This window comes from Lacerta agilis, chromosome 4 (genome assembly GCF_009819535.1).
Source record: "Lacerta agilis isolate rLacAgi1 chromosome 4, rLacAgi1.pri, whole genome shotgun sequence".
Taxonomy (NCBI): Eukaryota; Metazoa; Chordata; class Lepidosauria; order Squamata; family Lacertidae; genus Lacerta; species Lacerta agilis.
In genome coordinates, this window is record NC_046315.1 from 29,450,890 (window position 1) to 29,469,250 (window position 18,361).

An 18,361-nucleotide genomic window follows, 5' to 3' on the forward strand; every position below is an offset into this window, starting at 1 on the left:
CGAGAATGCGCTCCACCTCGTACTCAGGCTCCCCCTCAACCAAAACTGGCTGCGGTCGTGGATTGTCTGGGTGGAACTCGTCGGGCGGGGCGACTGGACTAAGTAGGGACCGGTGGAACACTGGGTGAACCTTGAGCGATGGAGGTAACTGGAGGCGAAACGCCACCGGCGACACCTGCGCAGTGATGGTGAATGGGCCGGCAAACCGTGCATCCAGCTTTCGTGAGGGCCGAGAAGGATGCAGGTGACGGGTAGAGAGCCACACCCGATCGCCAACATGGAGTTCTGGCCCCTCCTGACGATGTCGGTCAGCCTGGGCCTTGTATGCGTCCTTGGCCTGGCGCAGTTGCTCCATCAATAATTGTTGCTGGGACTGAAGCTCCTGAAGCCAGTCTGTCACTGCGGGGACCGCGGAAGCTGGCAGCACGTCCGGGAACAAACGAGGATGGTAGCCGTAGGAGGCCTGGAACGGGGTCTGCTGGGTGGAGGCGTTCACTGCATTGTTGTAGGCGAACTCCGCCAATGGCAAGTGATCGACCCAGTCATCCTGCTGGAAACTGCAGTAACACCGGAGGTACTGCTCCAGCACCGCATTTGCCCGTTCCGTCTGGCCATCGGTCTGCGGGTGGTGGGCCGAAGATAGACAGACCTCCGTCCCAAGGGTCTGGTGCAGGGCTCGCCAGAAGTGGGATGTGAACTGGACGCCGCGGTCAGAAACCACACGCTCGGGCAGGCCATGCAGGCGGAAGATGTGCTGCAAGTACAGTTGAGCCGTTTCCTTAGCTGTGGGTATGGACGGGCAGGGGGCACAGTGCACCATCTTAGTGAAATGGTCCGTGAAAACCAGGAGGCAGGTACAGTGACGAGATGGGGGCAAGTCCACCACAAAGTCCAGCGAGACCGTGTGCCAGGGACGCGGTGGGACTGGTAATGGCTGGAGCAGACCGGGGGGTCGCCCGGTAGGACCCTTGGCCCTCCGGCAGACATCGCAACCAGCAACATAGCGTGCCACATCAGCCTTCAGGCGGGGCCACCAGAACTCCCGGCTTACCAGATGGGTGGTCCGGTACCGCCCAAAGTGCCCTGCTGCTGGGGCATCGTGGGACATCTGGAGAACCTCAGCCCGCAATGGTCCTGGTGGGATGTATAGACGACCCTGGTGCAGCAGTAGGTCCTGGTGCAGGGCCAGCCCCGGATATCGAGGGCATGACCCGTCAGACAGTTCCCGGAGCCGTTCCTGTGCCCAAGCGTCGACCCGTTGCTGTTCTCGCACCCGAGCCTGCAGCGGCTTGGCCTCCTGAGTGGCCAGGAATGCGGCTGGTGGTAAGATAGTCGTCGGTACTGCCTGCTGTACAGTGTCTGCGACGTCCTCAGGTTTCCGGGACAGGGCATCCGCTTTCCGGTTTTGGGAGCTAGGGATGTAGCGGATCCGGAACTGGAACCGGGAGAAAAACAGCGCCCACCGGATCTGCCTTTGGTTCAACTTGCGGGTGGTCTGGAGGTACTCCAGATTCCGGTGGTCCGTTCTCACTTCCACCGGGTGTCGTGCCCCCTCAAGATGATGGCGCCAGACCTCAAAGGCCACCTTGATGGCCAGTAGTTCCCGCTCCCACACGGTATAGTTACGCTCCGCCGGAAGGAGCTGCCGGGAGTAATAAGCGCAGGGTAACAGTGGCGCATCGGGTCCTTGTTGCTGAGACAGGATGGCACCGAGAGCCGTACTGGAGGCATCAGTCTCCACCACGAAGGGACGAGAGGGATCAGGATGCTGTAAAATCGGCGCCCTCTGGAAACAGGCTTTCAACCCCTGAAATGCCACTTCAGCCTCCTCATCCCAGGAGAAGGGCGTCTTGGGGCGCAGCAGTCGGGTTAATGGGGTGGTGCGATGAGCATAATCTGCAATGAAGGTCCGGTAATAGTTGGCGAACCCTAGGAACCGCTGTAAGTCCTTGCGGTTCCGGGGCGCTGCCCACTCTCGAACCGCAGCCACCTTCCCAGGGTCCATCTGCACCCCGTCAGGGGAGAGTCGGTGTCCAAGGAAGTCTACTGACCGCTGGTGGAACTCGCACTTGCTGAGCTTGGCGTACAGTCGGTGCTCCCGCAAGCGCTGCAACACGGACCGAACATGATTCTCGTGACGGGCTGGGTCACGGGAATAAACCAGAATATCATCTAGGTACACCACCACGTATTTGTCTAGCAAGTCCTGGAACACGTGGTTGATGTACCGTTGAAACACGGCGGGCGCATTGCATAATCCGAACGGCATAACCAGGTATTCAAACTGCCCATACCGGGTCCCGAATGCAGTCTTCCACTCGTCCCCGGCACGGATCCGAATCAGGTTGTAGGCCCCTCGGAGGTCCAGTTTGGTGAACATCTGCGCCCCCTGCACCCGCTCCAGCAATTCTGCAATAAGGGGCAAGGGGTACCGGTCTGGGATGGTGATCTTATTCAGGGCCCGGTAGTCATGGCAGAGGCGAAGCTCCCCACACTTCTTCTTAACGAAGAGTACAGGAGCGGCAGTGGGTGAGGTAGAGGGCCTAATGAACCCACGTTCCAGGTTCTTGCGAAGGAAGTCCTGCAAGGCTTCACGCTCTGGCTCCGAAAGAGAATATAAGCGGCTCACAGGCAGGGGCGCCCCAGGCTGTAGGTCTATGCCGCAGTCGAAGGACCGATGAGGCGGCAGCTTGTCTGCTCCCTGTTCCTCGAACACGTCTAAATAGTCCTGGTACACAGCAGGGAGCGTTGACAAAGCCTGACCCACGGGGGCAGCTGCTACTAACTCGGACTGAGCATGGGAACCCGGGTCTGGGAAGCGTACCGTCCGATTGACCCAGTCGATCTGAACATTGTGCGACTCCAGCCAGTCCATCCCAAGCACCAGGGGAAACCGGGGCATGGTGGCAATGTCCAGGGTTCGCACCTCCCGGTGCTGCTGGTAGCACAGGACTAAGGGCTGGGTCTCCCGAGTAACAGCGCCCGAGCGTAGGAGCCGTCCGTCAATTGCCTCCACCTGTACTGGTTCCGGCTTGTTCTGAAGCGGCACCTGATGCTGAGTGGCGAAGGCAGAGTCCATATAGGAGCGGGTTGCCCCCGAATCCACCAGAGCGTGGGTGAGAATCCAGGGCCCACCGGGGGGGTATAGACGCACCGGTATCATGAGGTGTTGCAATTCCACTGGTGAGGGCCCATCATGCGATGCTTGGGACCCCAGGTAGCCTGGGCCATCGGCTACTGGGGTTGGCCGTTTTCCCTGCGGCTGGCGTTTCTCAGGGCAGGTTTGGGCGTAGTGTCCACTCCCACCGCAGTAGAGACACAGGTTCCCCTCCCGACGCCGAGTCTTTTCCGAGGGGGAGAGGCGAGGCCGCGCTGCCCCGAGCTGCATCGGCTCCTCCAATGACTCAGCTCTGGCCACGGAACTGCAGGGAAGCACCGGCGCCGGGAGGCCGGAGTGCCGGCGGCCCCGGGCCTGGCGACGGTCCTCCAACCGATCGTCTATCTGCAGACTCCGTTGGATGAGGGCATCCAGTGTGGCAGGGCGATCCAACGTGGCCAGCTGATCCAGTATCTCGTCTGAAAGTCCCTCGAGATACTGGTCCCGCAGGGCAGAGTCATTCCAGGTCAAGTCCTGCGCCAGCAGCCGAAATTCCGTGGCATAGGTGGCCACTGTGGACTTGCCCTGTTTCAACCGCCGAATTGCCCGATTGGCTTGACTCCCCTTCTGAGGGTTGGCGAACGTGGTTTCCAGATGATTGCAAAACCCCGTATAGTCTGTCAGCAAGGGGGAGTCTTGCCGGAGCAGCGGCAACGCCCACTTGGCCGCCTGGTCCTTCAGCAAGCTGATCAGGAAGTGCACCTTAGTGCGATCGTCAGGGAAATCCCGAGCTCGCCCCTGAATATACAGCTTGGCCTGGGCGAGAAACATGGGAAAGCTGGCTGGGGACCCATCAAATTTCTCTGGCAGGGCCACTGGGTACTTGCCAGGAGCTGGGGCGGCGGCCCCAGGAGCCAGTAAGGCATCCAAACGCTGCTGAAGCGCCGTAACCACATTGCTTAGCTGCTGCACGGTGTGGGTCAAGGCCTGGTTCTCCTGGGCCAATGCCACCAGCGCAGCCGCCTGGTCAGCCATGGCTACTAGTTCCTCCCGAACGCACCCCAGCGAAGGGGGAGTGCGGGTGTGGCGTGAGCAAACTGTGCTGGCCCCAAGGGTTTGTCCATGAAGCGAGGTCCAAATCCAGTCCTGGGTCTAGGGGTCCAAAGGAGGTCAATCCGGCAGGGAGCGAGGCAGGGAGCAGATCAAGGTCCAAGGCAGGTTCAGGCACAAGGTTGCAGGTTGAGCACACGCTTGCAACTAAGTTGCTCACGCAACTTGGGCTGGGTCTGGCTGGCTTTTATCTGGCCCTATGCTTAGGGCGGTCCCGATCCTCCGGAGACTCGCCTCTCCTCCGGGCCTGGAGGCGAGCACTCCTCCTGCAGACACTTAACTCCCTTCGCCTCTCTGCCCTGAGCCTCTGTAGCTCAGGAGAGGATGGTGGGTTACTGGACCCAGGGGATGCCTCAGCTTCCTCTGAAGAGGCTGGGAGTGGAGCACCTGCAGGCAATGGGTCCTCCCTCCCATCAGGAGCCAGAGCAGACTCTGCTGATGCCTGCACCTGGGGATCCAGCACAGGTGGGGATCCTTCAGGCTCAAGCCCTGGCCCCGGCTCAGCTGGTTCTGGAGGCTGGGAATCCCGTGCAGGCTGGGATCCCTCAGGTTCAGCATCAGAGTCTGACTCCCAGGCCATCACACCTACACATACTTAGAAATCTTAAACTTCCCTTTCAACTCAGCTCCGTTGCAGCTCTTTCACGCTTCCTGCCCCACTTTATTTGTTAGTTCACAGAAAGAAAAGCAAACTATCTTCAACTTGCCTGTACCTCCCTGTAAATGAGGCACCCTAAACAGAACAGAGGCATTGTGGATGAGGTGTGTGTGTGTGTGTGTGTGTGTGTGTGTGATGATCATTATTGTTAAAATGAATAGAAGCAGAACAGCTGAGAGTGAATCTGCCACTTGGTGCCTTTCTTGATGAGCATCATTTGCTGATGGTATTTCAGAGCTGGCCTTAGATATGGAAATGAGACTGTGCATATGTGTCTTGCTCAGAAAGCTGTTCTTAGCTTTCAAGTAGGAGCAATATATGGGAAGCAAAGCAGATAGGTTAAGCGTATCAGAAGATTTTTCTTTACATTTCCCTGTGCTTCAACGACCAGAGCAGTACGCACACTGAGAATAATGGCAGGGATGGATATAAAACGGTCTCACTTTCCATTCTGTGCCACAGCCAGCACATGCAGCACTGTTTCCAACCTGCTGCACTTCATCTTCCATAAAAAACCATGTTATTTGTATCCCTGCCCACCACTGTGAAATTATGTTGCCATTACATTCCTCCTCATTAATTTCAATGCAAAGAAAACATCATGAAAAGGGTTACAGGTGGGTAGCCGTGTTGGTCTGCCATAGTCAAAACAAAATCGAAAATTCTTTCTAGTAGCACCTTAGAGACCAACTGAGTTTGTTCCTGGTATGAGCTTTCGTGTGCATGCACACTTCTTCAGATACACTGAAACAGAAGTCACCAGATCCTTAAATATAGTGGGGGAGTGGGGAGGGGTATTACTCAGAAGGGTGGTGGGAATGGGTGATAGGCTGATAAGTGTGGAAAACCTGTTGATGACTCTAAACGGCTGCAATTAGTCTTGCAGGGAAAGGCAAGGGGTGAGATGGTTAAAGATGGCTTTGTTATGTATAATGAGATAAGAATCCAATGTCTTTGTTCAAACCAGGTTTCTCCATGGTTTTAAGTTTGGTGATTAGTTGCAATTCAGCCACTTCTCTTTCCAGTCTATTTCTGAAATTTCTTTGTATTAAGACAGCTACTTTGAGATCTTTTATAGAATGTCCTGGGAGATTGAAGTGTTCTCCTACTGGTTTCTCTGTCTTGTGATTCCTGATATCAGATTTATGTCCATTTATCCTTTGGCGTAGGGTTTGGCCTGTTTGTCCAATATAGAGAGCTGAAGGGCACTGTTGGCATTTGATTGCATACACAATGTTGGAAGATGAGCAATTAAATAGTCCTGAGATGGTGTGTTTTACTGGTCCCAACAACATCAAACACACCATCTCAGGACTATTTAATTGCTCATCTTCCAACATTGTGTATGCAATCAAATGCCAACAGTGCCCTTCAGCTCTCTATATTGGACAAACAGGCCAAACCCTACGCCAAAGGATAAATGGACATAAATCTGATATCAGGAATCACAAGACAGAGAAACCAGTAGGAGAACACTTCAATCTCCCAGGACATTCTATAAAAGATCTCAAAGTAGCTGTCTTAATACAAAGAAATTTCAGAAATAGACTGGAAAGAGAAGTGGCTGAATTGCAACTAATCACCAAACTTAAAACCATGGAGAAACCTGGTTTGAACAAAGACATTGGATTCTTATCTCATTATACATAACAAAGCCATCTTTAACCATCTCACCCCTTGCCTTTCCCTGCAAGACTAATTGCAGCCGTTTAGAGTCATCAACAGGTTTTCCACACTTATCAGCCTATCACCCATTCCCACCACCCTTCTGAGTAATACCCCTCCCCACTCCCCCACTATATTTAAGGATCTGGTGACTTCTGTTTCAGTGTATCTGAAGAAGTGTGCATGCACACGAAAGCTCATACCAGGAACAAACTCAGTTGGTCTCTAAGGTGCTACTAGAAAGAATTTTCGATTTTGTTTTGATCATGAAAAGGGGGTTGTATAATCAGTTATGTACAGCTCGAGGACTGAAAGCAAGAACAACATCAAATACCAATCATATTCACTGGATTGATTTCCATTCCAGGCATGGGATTGATAACTGATAACAGGCAATTTCTCTTCCTGTTTTTATTTCTGTAGGAATTCTGTGGCCTCCCTAATGGCAAGTGCTTATATCTTCACTACCATGTCAATATCTCTTCCATCTTTGCATCCTCCAGCAGAGCTGCAAAAAATTATAAAGTCACTGCATTTATAAAAGAATATTAGTAGTAAGATGTATTCTGCTAGCAACACATAGAGATGGGCATATCACCAACTTTTGTGGGATAACCAGTCTCATATAACCAACATGCTTGAGTCTAATTAAAGTATGAAGGAATTAAAACCATAACAATGCCCTACCAGGCTTAGCTCACCTTGGGAGGGACTAGGTAATCAGCACTTTGTTCCCCTTTATTCCACCTTAGAAGCTCAGTGTGTGAGAAGGCCTGAGCTGGTTGCTGCAACTCAGACCACATGGCTGTTACAAGCCAAGCTGAATTTCCTATACCAATAATTTAGGAACTTCCACCACTGTAATTAAGTCATTTTTACTATCTATGCAACCATTTCTTGAATGTTGTATAGAAAAGCACATGAATCGGACCTTTAAAGAATTTGTAAGTAAACCAATTTTTTTTTTACCAAATGTGTGGTCTTCTCCCATGCTAGGGGAAGAGGGAAATTTTGGATCTCACAAGGGCAAATTTTAAAGGTCTAACAACCTATATGTCCATGTTTACATTTGCTTATATTTTGTGGTTTTAAATCTGCTGAGGTTCTCTCACCAAAGAGTACTTGCCCCAAATCTTGATCTTTGCATCCAGGATGTGTGTGTGTACACACACACACACACACACACACACTTGCACCAAGACTTTTTTTATCCTGTGCCTGTAACAGCTGCATGAGAAACAACAGGGCAATGGGTGCAGCTTTCTTCATCACTGCATCTCCATGCTAGATACTTCCATAATTGTTATGTTGCTATCTGTCATGCACCCTGAAAAGGCCCACATAACATGCAAGGGTGTTTCAGCAGTATAAGCAATATATCTGCTTATTATTACACAGAGATTAGTTAAAAGTGGGAAATGTGTTGCATATGAAGATGAAACCACTATAATAACATTGACTGCGTGAGAAGCAAACCTATTAATGTTATGGATCAGTTTTTATCATCTCTGATGAATTAATTTTTTATTCTGTGCCCTGCTTTGCTGATGTCTTTCTTCATTGATCATTCCTGTGTTTGTAGAATGGTATTTGGATGTGGGAGAAGCAAAGCAGGGAGCTTTGAAGTTCTCTCTCTCACACACACATTTTTGCTGCTTCTTTATCTTTTTCACCTGTTCAGCGCCTCTGTCTTGCCCTCATTTTCCTCCCCTTATTCCCCATTCCTTTCAGAGTTTGTCTTCACATTACTAAGGTATGACTTTAACTAATTCTTCAGTAGCTGCATCAGGTGCCTTGATATCGCTTCTCCCCACCCCTTCTTTCACTGTGATCTATTACTGTTTTGCTCCATCTGTCTGATTGTCATTTTGCATTTTAACTGGGTTTAAGGGCATCAGGTGCTGTAGTTCTCTGATATAACACAGAATGTTTCATATAGCCTAGGCAGGCTTGATAATTAGCAAGCATTAAGGAGTTCCAGCCAAATTGCCCCTCCTTCTCTCCCCCCCCCCAATAAATGTCCTTCAAAACAAGCATTTAAACAATTGTGGTTTAAGAACTGAGTTGTTGTTGTTTTAAAAAACCTTTTCATAATTGATCTATTTAAATGTTTAAAAAATATTTTCCAGAATTGATTGTTTCATAAAATACTAAATATTGTTCTATGCATGTCTACTTCAATGTAAAACCCACTATGTCCAAAGGGACTTTCTCCCAGGTAAAGGGCATAGGAGTGCAGCCCTGAATTCTGAAGTCATGATCTCATTCACCTTTGCAAATTCTCAGTGAGCAAAATGGAACAAAGTTTGTTGGTTGTTAATATTTATAGTATACATTCCTACATATGAGGTACCCAAGGTGATATAATTATTATTATGAATCTGGTTTCAAGGTTGGGGAATTGGATGTAGGGGAAAGCATTTCCCCCAAATCTATTCATATGAGCTGATGGCTATTCAAGAATTTTGAACACAGAATTCCTATGTTCAATTTCAATATTCTCTTTACTTGGCCACAATAGAGACTATCTCACGTGTGACATTCGTTTTTTGTGCAAGTGAAAGAGCAAAAAAAAGAGTGCAGTGTCTATTTTTCCTTGTGTACAGTTTTTTGAGGCCAGTGTCTTAACAAATGGCTCCAAGTTACAAGAAATGAGATTCTGACTAAACATCAGGGCATACTTTCTGACAGTAACAGCTGTTCAACAGTGGAAGCAACTCCCTTGGAAGGTTTGCGGACTCTCCTTCACTGGAGGCTTTTAAGCAGAGGCTTGATGGCCATCTGTCATGGAAGCTTTAGCTGAGATTCCTGCATTGCAGGGGGTTGGACTAGATGACTCCTATGGTCCTTCCCAACTCTGCAATGCTACAATTCTATGATTCTATGAAAACATGTCTATATGTTGAAAAAATGTTAATGGAATTTTCAAACATAATGTACCCATTTTATTAGGGATGGGCATACCCCTTCAATCCCTCATGGTATTAATCCAGTAAAAATCAGATGGATAACTTGAAGTAACCACGACCCATAAATTGTATCCAGATTTGAGACATTCATAACTTAATCCAGGTGTCTTGTTTGGAGGAGCCTTGATAATAGATACGTGATAATAGAAGACACGTAGTGCAGCAACATTGCTGAAGCCAAGCAGGTGCAGGTCTGGATATGAGAATCTAGAACTTTGACACAAAATAGACATGCAATGGAGGGTAAACACTGTTGCCTCATCTGCTATATCCTTCACTGCCATCCCCATACCAGTAGTCAAAGGAATCCCTTATACAGAAATAGTAACATGGATATCTATTGCTGTTTTGTATCAATTTTTCATTTTGTTTGGGATGGGGAACCTGTGGCCCTGTAGATGTTCCTGCACTACATCTGCCATCACCCTGACCACTGGCCATGCTGGCTGGGGCTGATGGGTGTTGTAGTCCAACAACAGCCAGAGGGCTATATGTTCCCCACCCCTGACAATCACTGTCTTGAATAGAGAGAGGAATGTCCTTCATAAATAAAATAGGGTTGCATTTTTGCTGTGGTTTTTCTTTGCCGTTGTTCCCCCAAATGCATCCCTTTATTTCATGCTCCAAGTCCTCCGGCATTGGTATAATGTTTTATTTGTCTTTAGAATCCTTCCACACTTTTTTTTTTTTGCACCATGCTTGCTTCTAATGCAAGGTTAAGTATGAACACAGCCTTGGAAACAGTTTGTTGTTCTTGGTCTCAGTAGTATTTGGCCACTCTTGTGCAGCTATTTGCTTGGCTTAAGGAGCCAAAGAATTATAGAGTTCAAGAACCTCCTGGGAAAGTTTAATGTCTGTCATTGGTGGTAGTTGGTGGGTGTAACAGGTCTGCCCATTGTGTATCCATGAAATGTTTTTGGTTTGTTTTGGCTCTACAAGATTCAAACAAACATACATACATGCAGAAATCTAACAATCCACTTTATTCCTCTGCCATGTACCAATGCAATTCTAGAAACGAGGTTTTCTTTGCAGAGAGAAATAACAATGGCAGGCTAGGATTTTGATGGCAGCCTCATGAGCCATGTTGGAATGGGATGTTCTGTTTTCAAGAGGGAGTGTTTCTGTCCAAGAAGCACTTGGACAACCACTTTCCTCCCGTGCCTCCTGTAGAGGAAATTTTCTCAGCCCTCCCTCCCATAGTTTAGAGGCTCCCACTGGGGCTAGCTGCGTTTGCTTGGTTAATAGGGCCAGAAATAAATTTTACTGTCACCCTTCTCTCAGGGAGAACTACACCACAATAGAACTCTGAGTCACCCAGGGGAACAGAACGTTGAAAGATTCAAGACTAGCAAAATAAAGTACTTCTGATAGTTAAATTAAGGAATTCTCTCCCATAAGATGTATGGGACTTGGATGCCTTTAAAAGAGGATTAGACAACTTGATGGAGGACACAGCTATCAATGGCTACCAGCTATGATGACTATGTTCTACCTTTGCTGTTGGAGGCAGCATGCCTCTGACTGCTGGTGGCTGAAGGACCACAACCGGGAAAGAATTTTGTCTTGGGGGTGGTGAGAGAGGGAACCTACTTGCAGCACCCATTCCGGCCACTGGATGATACCTAGGTCAGCTTTTGTCAACCTGGTGTCCCTCCAGATGTCTTCGACTACAACTCTCATCAGCCCTGGCCAGCACTTTGTTGCTCAATTCGATTTTTTTTTACCTGCTTTTTAATGTATTGTGGTATTTTAGGCATTGCGACATGGCTGCTTATTTGTGCTGATCGTTGTCTAGCAATGTTTTGTTGTAGTTGTTGATAGTGATTTTGCTGTTTTATTTTTATTTTTATCTGCTGGTATTTTGAGAGTTAATTTTATTGTGTAATATTATATACTAAATGGACTGCGGACTGTTACTGTATTTGATATGAGTTGTTTATTTTAAAGTCGTTTTTTTAATTATGACTTATTTACAGTGCTTTTTTCTGGGAGTACTTAAAGGTAGGCAGTATCGGGACATATTTTTTTCTTCAAATGTTAAAAGTGTGGCACTTACAGTAACAACTTCCTGGTGACTACCAGCACCTTTTTTTCTTAATAAAACCCCAAAACAACCTGCTTATTTGCATTGGATCGGATTGTTGTAGGTTGTGGGATCTTTGTTGTATGATTTTTGTTTCTACAGCTTGTAAACTGCCTTGTGTGTATAGCAATATAGAAAGGTGACACATAAATCAAAAGTGAAACGAAATGGGAAAATAGTGTGCCCAGGTCCTGCTGGATGGCTTCAGATTTGCCACTGTGAAAGCAGGATGCTGGACTAAACGGGTCCTTGGCCTGATCCAGCAGTACTCTTCTTACGTTCTGATGAAAAGAAACCATCTTTGTTTGCTTTGTTGTGATGTCGTTCCTCCCCTGCCCCCTTTCTGTGTTGTGTCTAAGAACAGCATTTGCTTTCCAGGATAACACTTTACAACACTTTAGAGAATTTGCCTGGCATGTTTACTCTGGCTGCCAGGAGTCAGCATTGCTTTGCATTGAACAAGCAGCATTTGATCCCGTTTTATTTCCCTTTCTGCCATTTTGCTGCTGGCTCTGGAGGTGGCAGGGGGCTAGGATGGGTGGCAAGGGAAGTTGTTAGCTGAATCCTGCAAATTCATGTGAAATGGCAAGATTACAGCTGGCTCGTCAGCACTTGTGGTGGTGTGATCCTTAAGGGAAGGCAGGCTTTGTTTGGAGGCTTTAGCAGGTTGCCGTGCTTTCAGAAAGAGGCAACTTCCATTTGCAGGAGAAAAATGCACTGCACTCCTTTCAAATTATTTTTAAATGCTTTCCTCCTTTGTGCTTTCTTTATGCTGAGATTTCAGGTGTGTCTCCCTGTGTATGTTTTAATCACTAAGGTATACCCTCCATCTGTATCTATTTATGAAATGCAGGATCAAAGCTCAGTTGGTTATAGAGTAGTGCTGATAACACCAAGGTTGCAGGTTCGATCCCCGTATGGGACAGCTGAATATTCCTGCATTGCAGGTGGTTGGACTAGATGGTCCTCAGGGTCCCTTCCAACTATAAATTGTGGCCTCCCTCAAAGAGGGCACGTGTTGCAGTGAGACCTGGCAACCAAACCCAGTGTTGTGGGTGGGTATGATTGGATAGCCACAACACCCTATTGGTAGGTCCCTTGATGCTGGGTTTAATCAGGCCAATGGGACGCTAGCCAAACGGATCAGTGGAACCTATATATGCCCATGCACGTCACCCAGAGTTTCCTCTTTTGGCCAGTGCATCAGAACACCCGCCCACCTCTCCCTATATTTAGGGCTGGCACGCTTGACCTTGCTATGCCGTCATGTGTCATCTGTCGTTGGGACATGGGCATGGCACGAATTTTCCCCACTTGGCTGATTGGCTGTTGCCATTTGGGTTTCGCCTGCCACATAGCAAATCGTCACAACTTGTAAGGTTGCGGATAGGCTCTGGTTCAGGTGATAGGGATGGGGGAACGCTCTCGCCATCCCTATGTGAAGGGTATTCCGTTAAACGAATCCAGGGACTCAATGGTTTGGTCAACCCTGAGAGGGGTTGTGCCCGTGCCCGACTCCAGGGGGACATCTGGGAGGTGGACTAGCATGTCCCCGGCTTTCCGTTATTCCAGGTGTTCACCCTAGACTGACATATGCTGGCCTTTACGACTTTGCTATCGTATACTGAATATGAGTCATACTTAGCACCAAAAGACATGCTAGCTTTTGGCACTAATGTGACTGTCATCAATACATGTGGACTGTTCCATTAAAGAACTGAAATATATTTTGGATCTGAGTGTCTGTAGACATTAAGTCACCCATAAAACACATTTTGTTCAGAAAAAGTAGATATACTGGTACAGATTTATGTAAAAGCATTCATAAAAAGGCTGGATATCTTCTCCAATAACCTTAAGTTATGCTGCCAATTACAGCTGTGTAAAATGTATACTAGGAAATGTTCAGATGTAATTATTGTTATGCTCATCGATCCTTAATAAACATTTATAGTTGCTTAAAATCAGATGGGTGCTATGCAGTGGCTGTCTGGACATCAACTAACTTGCCAGTTAATATTCTGTTAGTATTGAATTAACACTATTTGAGCAACTTGATGCAAATCTTTATTAAGGTGTGATCTCGTAGGGCAAAGTGTTACGCAAAATAATGTATATACTTGGAATTTTCACATCTGGCTGTTAATTTCATCCACCCCCAGTTTAAAGAAAAAAACTATTTATCTTATTGCACAAGCTGCCAAGGAATTAATTAAAGCTTTGGAGAAACTCAGTGATGTCCTCCTCTACCACAACTGTATGCACAAGTGCGGGCTGAATAAGCTCTGTGCATGGACTGGGACTGGTTTTCCATGCAGATTCTCTGGATGTTTTGTTTGTGTGTGTTGTTGTTTTTTACTGAGGACAGATGGTCATGTTTCTGCCTTTGGTCAGTAGCATGGAGAGTTAGTGTGTTATATTGGATATAAACTCGAGTTTATACTGGGGCTTACTGAGTGAACTTGAGCGAGTCTCTATCTCTTGCCGGATTGTTGTGCAAGTGTCTCTTCCCGTGATATTTTCACACCTTTTCATGATTAGAGATCAGATTTGCATCCAGCAATGCTGAAGAGAGCAAATAGAGACTTGTTTGCCATTGGGGAGAACAGGGAAAGGAGGCTGTGAATGTTTTAGCAAAACAGTGATCTGCGTTCTCAGTATATGGAACAGACCTACATTCAGTTTGAAGAACTTTGTAAATGTCTGACTTTTCCCCCAAGAAACCATTTGAAACCCTACTGCCAAATAGTTTTCTTATCTTTAGGTTCCAATCTTCATTCTTCTGCTCTCAAAATACACTTGTGTGAATAGAGCCGACAAAAGGTGAGAGAACAACAGCCCTGGAGACTGGAGGCTTTTATTTAGTTACACAGAACAAGAAATACAGAGCAAGTGAAATGCCTCTTCCTATTCTGTTCATCGTTAAAAATATTGAGAGCAAGTTTTCAAACTAGCCTATGAAACTTAAGTCAAGGCACAGAGCAAAATAATCACAATTAATAAAAATAGATATTATATGCCTGGCATTTATGCATATTTGGTTGAATGAGCAGACTTTTAAAAGACAGAAAACAGAATAGCAGCTAGGAGGCTGCCCATTGGTTGAGCTGGCTGGCCACAGCTCTCTGGGGTTTCAGGCCTATCTGGAGATAGAAGGGATTGTACCTGGGACCTCCTACATGCAGAACAGATGCTCTACCATTAAACTATGACCCTTGATCAGAGAAAAGGATTAAGGACTCGGGTTAGACTCCCCAGAGACAAAATAGCAAAGGAAAAATATGCATCAAGTGAGATATAGAGACAAACTGAAGGGTTCTCATCCAAGCCACTAGAAGTATCCATTGACCTAGGAAACATCAGGAACAAGCTGCATTGAGTCTTGTTTACCATAAAAAGGGCAGGGCGTAAATGTTGAGAAAAATGCATACATGCATGTCCTACAGCTCCTGGTGGTAACAGATACTCCTCTGCATGCCTGTGAGAAAATTCAGAACTTTTAAGTCTGAGATCTGCAGCAGCAGCCATATTTATTCATTTATTATTTTTATATCCAGTACTTTTTTCTTTTCTTTAAAAAAATGTTTAGGGGTACTCTCATTTCCCTACTCATATTGAAATACTGCCCCTCAATGATGCCCAACTTAGATTCACAAAATGTTTAGGGGTATGTGTACCCCTGCATACCCCTAGAAAAAAGCACTGTTTATATCCCTGGAAGTTTAAGGTGGTATACATATTTTTCCACTTCCTGGTTGGTTGGTTGGTTGGTTTCTAAATCAACAACCCTGTGAGGTAGGTCATATTGAGAAGCAATGACTGCCCCATGGTCACCAAGTGAATGCCAGCACTCATTTTCTGGATAACCATAAAATCTAGATGCCGCTAGTGACAACTTAATTCAGGCCTGATCCAAATCACACCTAAATTATTATTATTTTCTAGTTGGGTCCAGTCTGAACCAGGTGCGTGAAAGTTCACACACCATTGTTCTAGGCCACTGCTCTATGTAATATGTAGAACTGTTATTCACATGCTTTCTTCAAACTGCATGGAGAGTTTCCACATCAACGCAACACACTCCTCAGCCTCACCTGGCTTCTAATGCTGATTGCAAACCTTGTCACTTCTGCAAAGTGTACTGTACATTGCAGTCAGGGCTAAATGAAGGTTCAAAAAGCAGAAGAGCTGTATATTTTACCGTTGCATTCCAAATTACATTTATGTGTTTTGAATACTCGGCATGCTCCTCCTTCAAAGCAATGGTGGAAATGTGTTAGGCAGTTTGAAATGCTTCTGTAAACAAAAACACACCATTGTTTCCCATCCGCTTCTTTTTAGCTTTGCCTCTCATTTTTGACCACAATGGCCTTTTCCCTCACCTGTGAAAGCAGAGGGCAACGTTAGCGAAATGATAATCTCGCCTGGGAATAATTGATATTGGGTAGTGCATCCAGCACAAATTTGATGGAGCTCCCTAGCAGCAGTTATTCCAGATTAATTGCTCTTGAGGAAAAGGGCTGTGAGATTCTATGTATAGCCTCTTGGGTCAACTTCATCCTTTAGATGCAGCTGGGCCTGACTTTTTGAGAGCTTTGTTATTCTTTTACATAAAATAACTGAATGTCTAATGTAGCCTGCAAGGGCTGTCAGTCCACCCTCCTGCTAGCAGATACCCCACTGTTATCGACAGCTGCAACTAGGGGCATGCCAGGTGGCAAACCGTACTGTGTTTCTGTCTGCCCTACATCTCCACCCTCCTTCCTCTCACCTCTGCATCACCTAGTTTTTCTAAGGACATTTAGGCAAGCACAATGGAAGGTTGCTAAAAACAGATCAGAATTCTCGTACCGTTTAGGCAGCGAATACACCGTATGGAGATCCGCTGTTGGCTAAGGGGCAGGCAGCATCAAGTTTCCAGGAAAGATTAAAATGTCTAGTAAAGCAATGGGCAAGAAAGGGGTTAGATAGCACACAACTCTAATATCCAAAAGGAGCTGGCGGGAGCCAGAACTGGAGAATAAATGCATAATGTAACAGCTGCATTCCTATAACAAACAGAAAGTACAGTTCATAGCCATGACCTCTCTCTCCTTAAGCTGGCAGGGGGCTGCAGATATTTTGAGTCTGCTCTGCATCCAGCATTTAGGTACATATGGGGGGGGGCTAAAAAGACTTTGACTTTATGTTCTCACTATTGGCAATGCCAGAGAGAAGCTTGTAGCCTGGAGATAAACAGTGCAGAAAACTTAAGAAGAGTTCTTGAACTCTCTTCAAAAAGCAGGGAGGGGGAGAATAAGGAGGGAAATAGTTATTCACACATTTTTGGGACTGTCCTCGCCATTGCACAAAATAGGTAGTTTTAAAAAGGGTTAATATATTGTAAACTTTTGAACCATACAGAGTTTCCTCTGAAGAGAAAGCAGAAGATGGCATGTCATGAATTCAGATTGCTTGAACCAGGGATGAGAAACCTGTAGCCCTCCAGATGTTGTTGGACATAGTATATGGACAGCAAGTGGAACTGAAAGTTTAAAAAATATGGGTTCATATCACATCACTTGTGTGGATGCTTCTCACTGTCAAGTTGTTTCCAGCCAGGTTTCATATCCTGGAAAAGGAAATTTTACTGACCTGGCCAGATGTGTAGCCCAATACAAGCATGGTTAAAAATAAAAATAAAAGTACTAATTAAAATATACTATAGTAACAATTGTAGTGGATTTTTGTGTGGATGTGTTTGTGCCTCAGGGAGTGTTTGGATGTATGGAGAGTATTGTAGGCTCTATATGCAGGAGACTTCTTTGATACCAATATCTGTCTTTTTCATCCCATGCAGGTGTTTTATAGAAGACAAAAGCTCCAAGGTGGCCTGGTTAAATCGTTCCGGCATCATTTTTGCTGGACAAGACAAGTGGTCTCTGGACCCCCGAGTAGAACTCCAACAACTTTCTCTTCTGGAATACAGCCTCCGGATTCAGAAAGTGGATGTCTATGATGAGGGATCGTACACATGCTCAGTGCAAACACTGCATCACCCCAAGACTTCACAGGTTTATTTGATCGTTCAAGGTAAGAAATCATGGCGGGCCGTCAATGGCAGACCTATATTTTGGGAGCCCTGGAGCTTGTAATGAAATGAGGGCCCCTTTGTAACCCACAATGAGGTCTGGGTATCCACTGTTATCTTCTTCAATGGGGGTTTTCTATGACAGATCACCACATAAAAAAAACAAACCAGCAACTCGGATTTTGATTAAAATCGCTGTACTGGATTATTTCACATGGCAAAGTCACTGGTGTGAATGAAAAATTCATTTGCACCATAGTTTTTGAGTTGATGAGGGGGGTGAAAATTAGGGGAGATTAGGGAAATATTATATACATGCTTGATGCACTTTTTAAAGTAGTTTTTAAAAGCATTGTGGACTAAAGTCACTTCCGGGGCCCCTCCTGGGTTACGGGCCCTGAATCTTAAGCTTCATTTGTTTTATAGTAGATCCGCCCCTGCTGGTGGTGAGACAGAACTTTTTGAGGGGAGAACTCTAGCTACTAACCGTAATACCCAGGATTGCTTTGGTGCTCATGCTGGATCTAGACACATCAAAGAAGCGGTTCAGTTAAGTGTGTTGTAAACTCATACAGGGAAATCCAGAAGGGAAAGATGGGACTCCACAGCGCCATCTGGTGTCAAAGTGTTATATCGCATATACCGTATTGGCCTGAATATAAGTCTCACTTTTTCCAGTTCTGACCATGAAAAGTTAAAGTGCTGC

General features: G+C 46.4%; 1 protein-coding gene across 5 annotated transcripts in view; it reads left to right on the top strand.

Moving 5' to 3' along the window:
- LSAMP (limbic system associated membrane protein) overlaps positions 1–18,361 on the top strand; it is a 1,400,662-nt gene that overhangs the window by 1,174,213 nt on the left and 208,088 nt on the right. For all 5 annotated transcript variants that reach the window (XM_033146535.1, XM_033146537.1, XM_033146538.1 and 2 more), the window contains one exon: positions 17,425–17,657. In XM_033146535.1, coding sequence (XP_033002426.1) covers positions 17,425–17,657 — 233 coding nt within the window. The remainder of the gene's footprint in view (positions 1–17,424; positions 17,658–18,361) is intronic.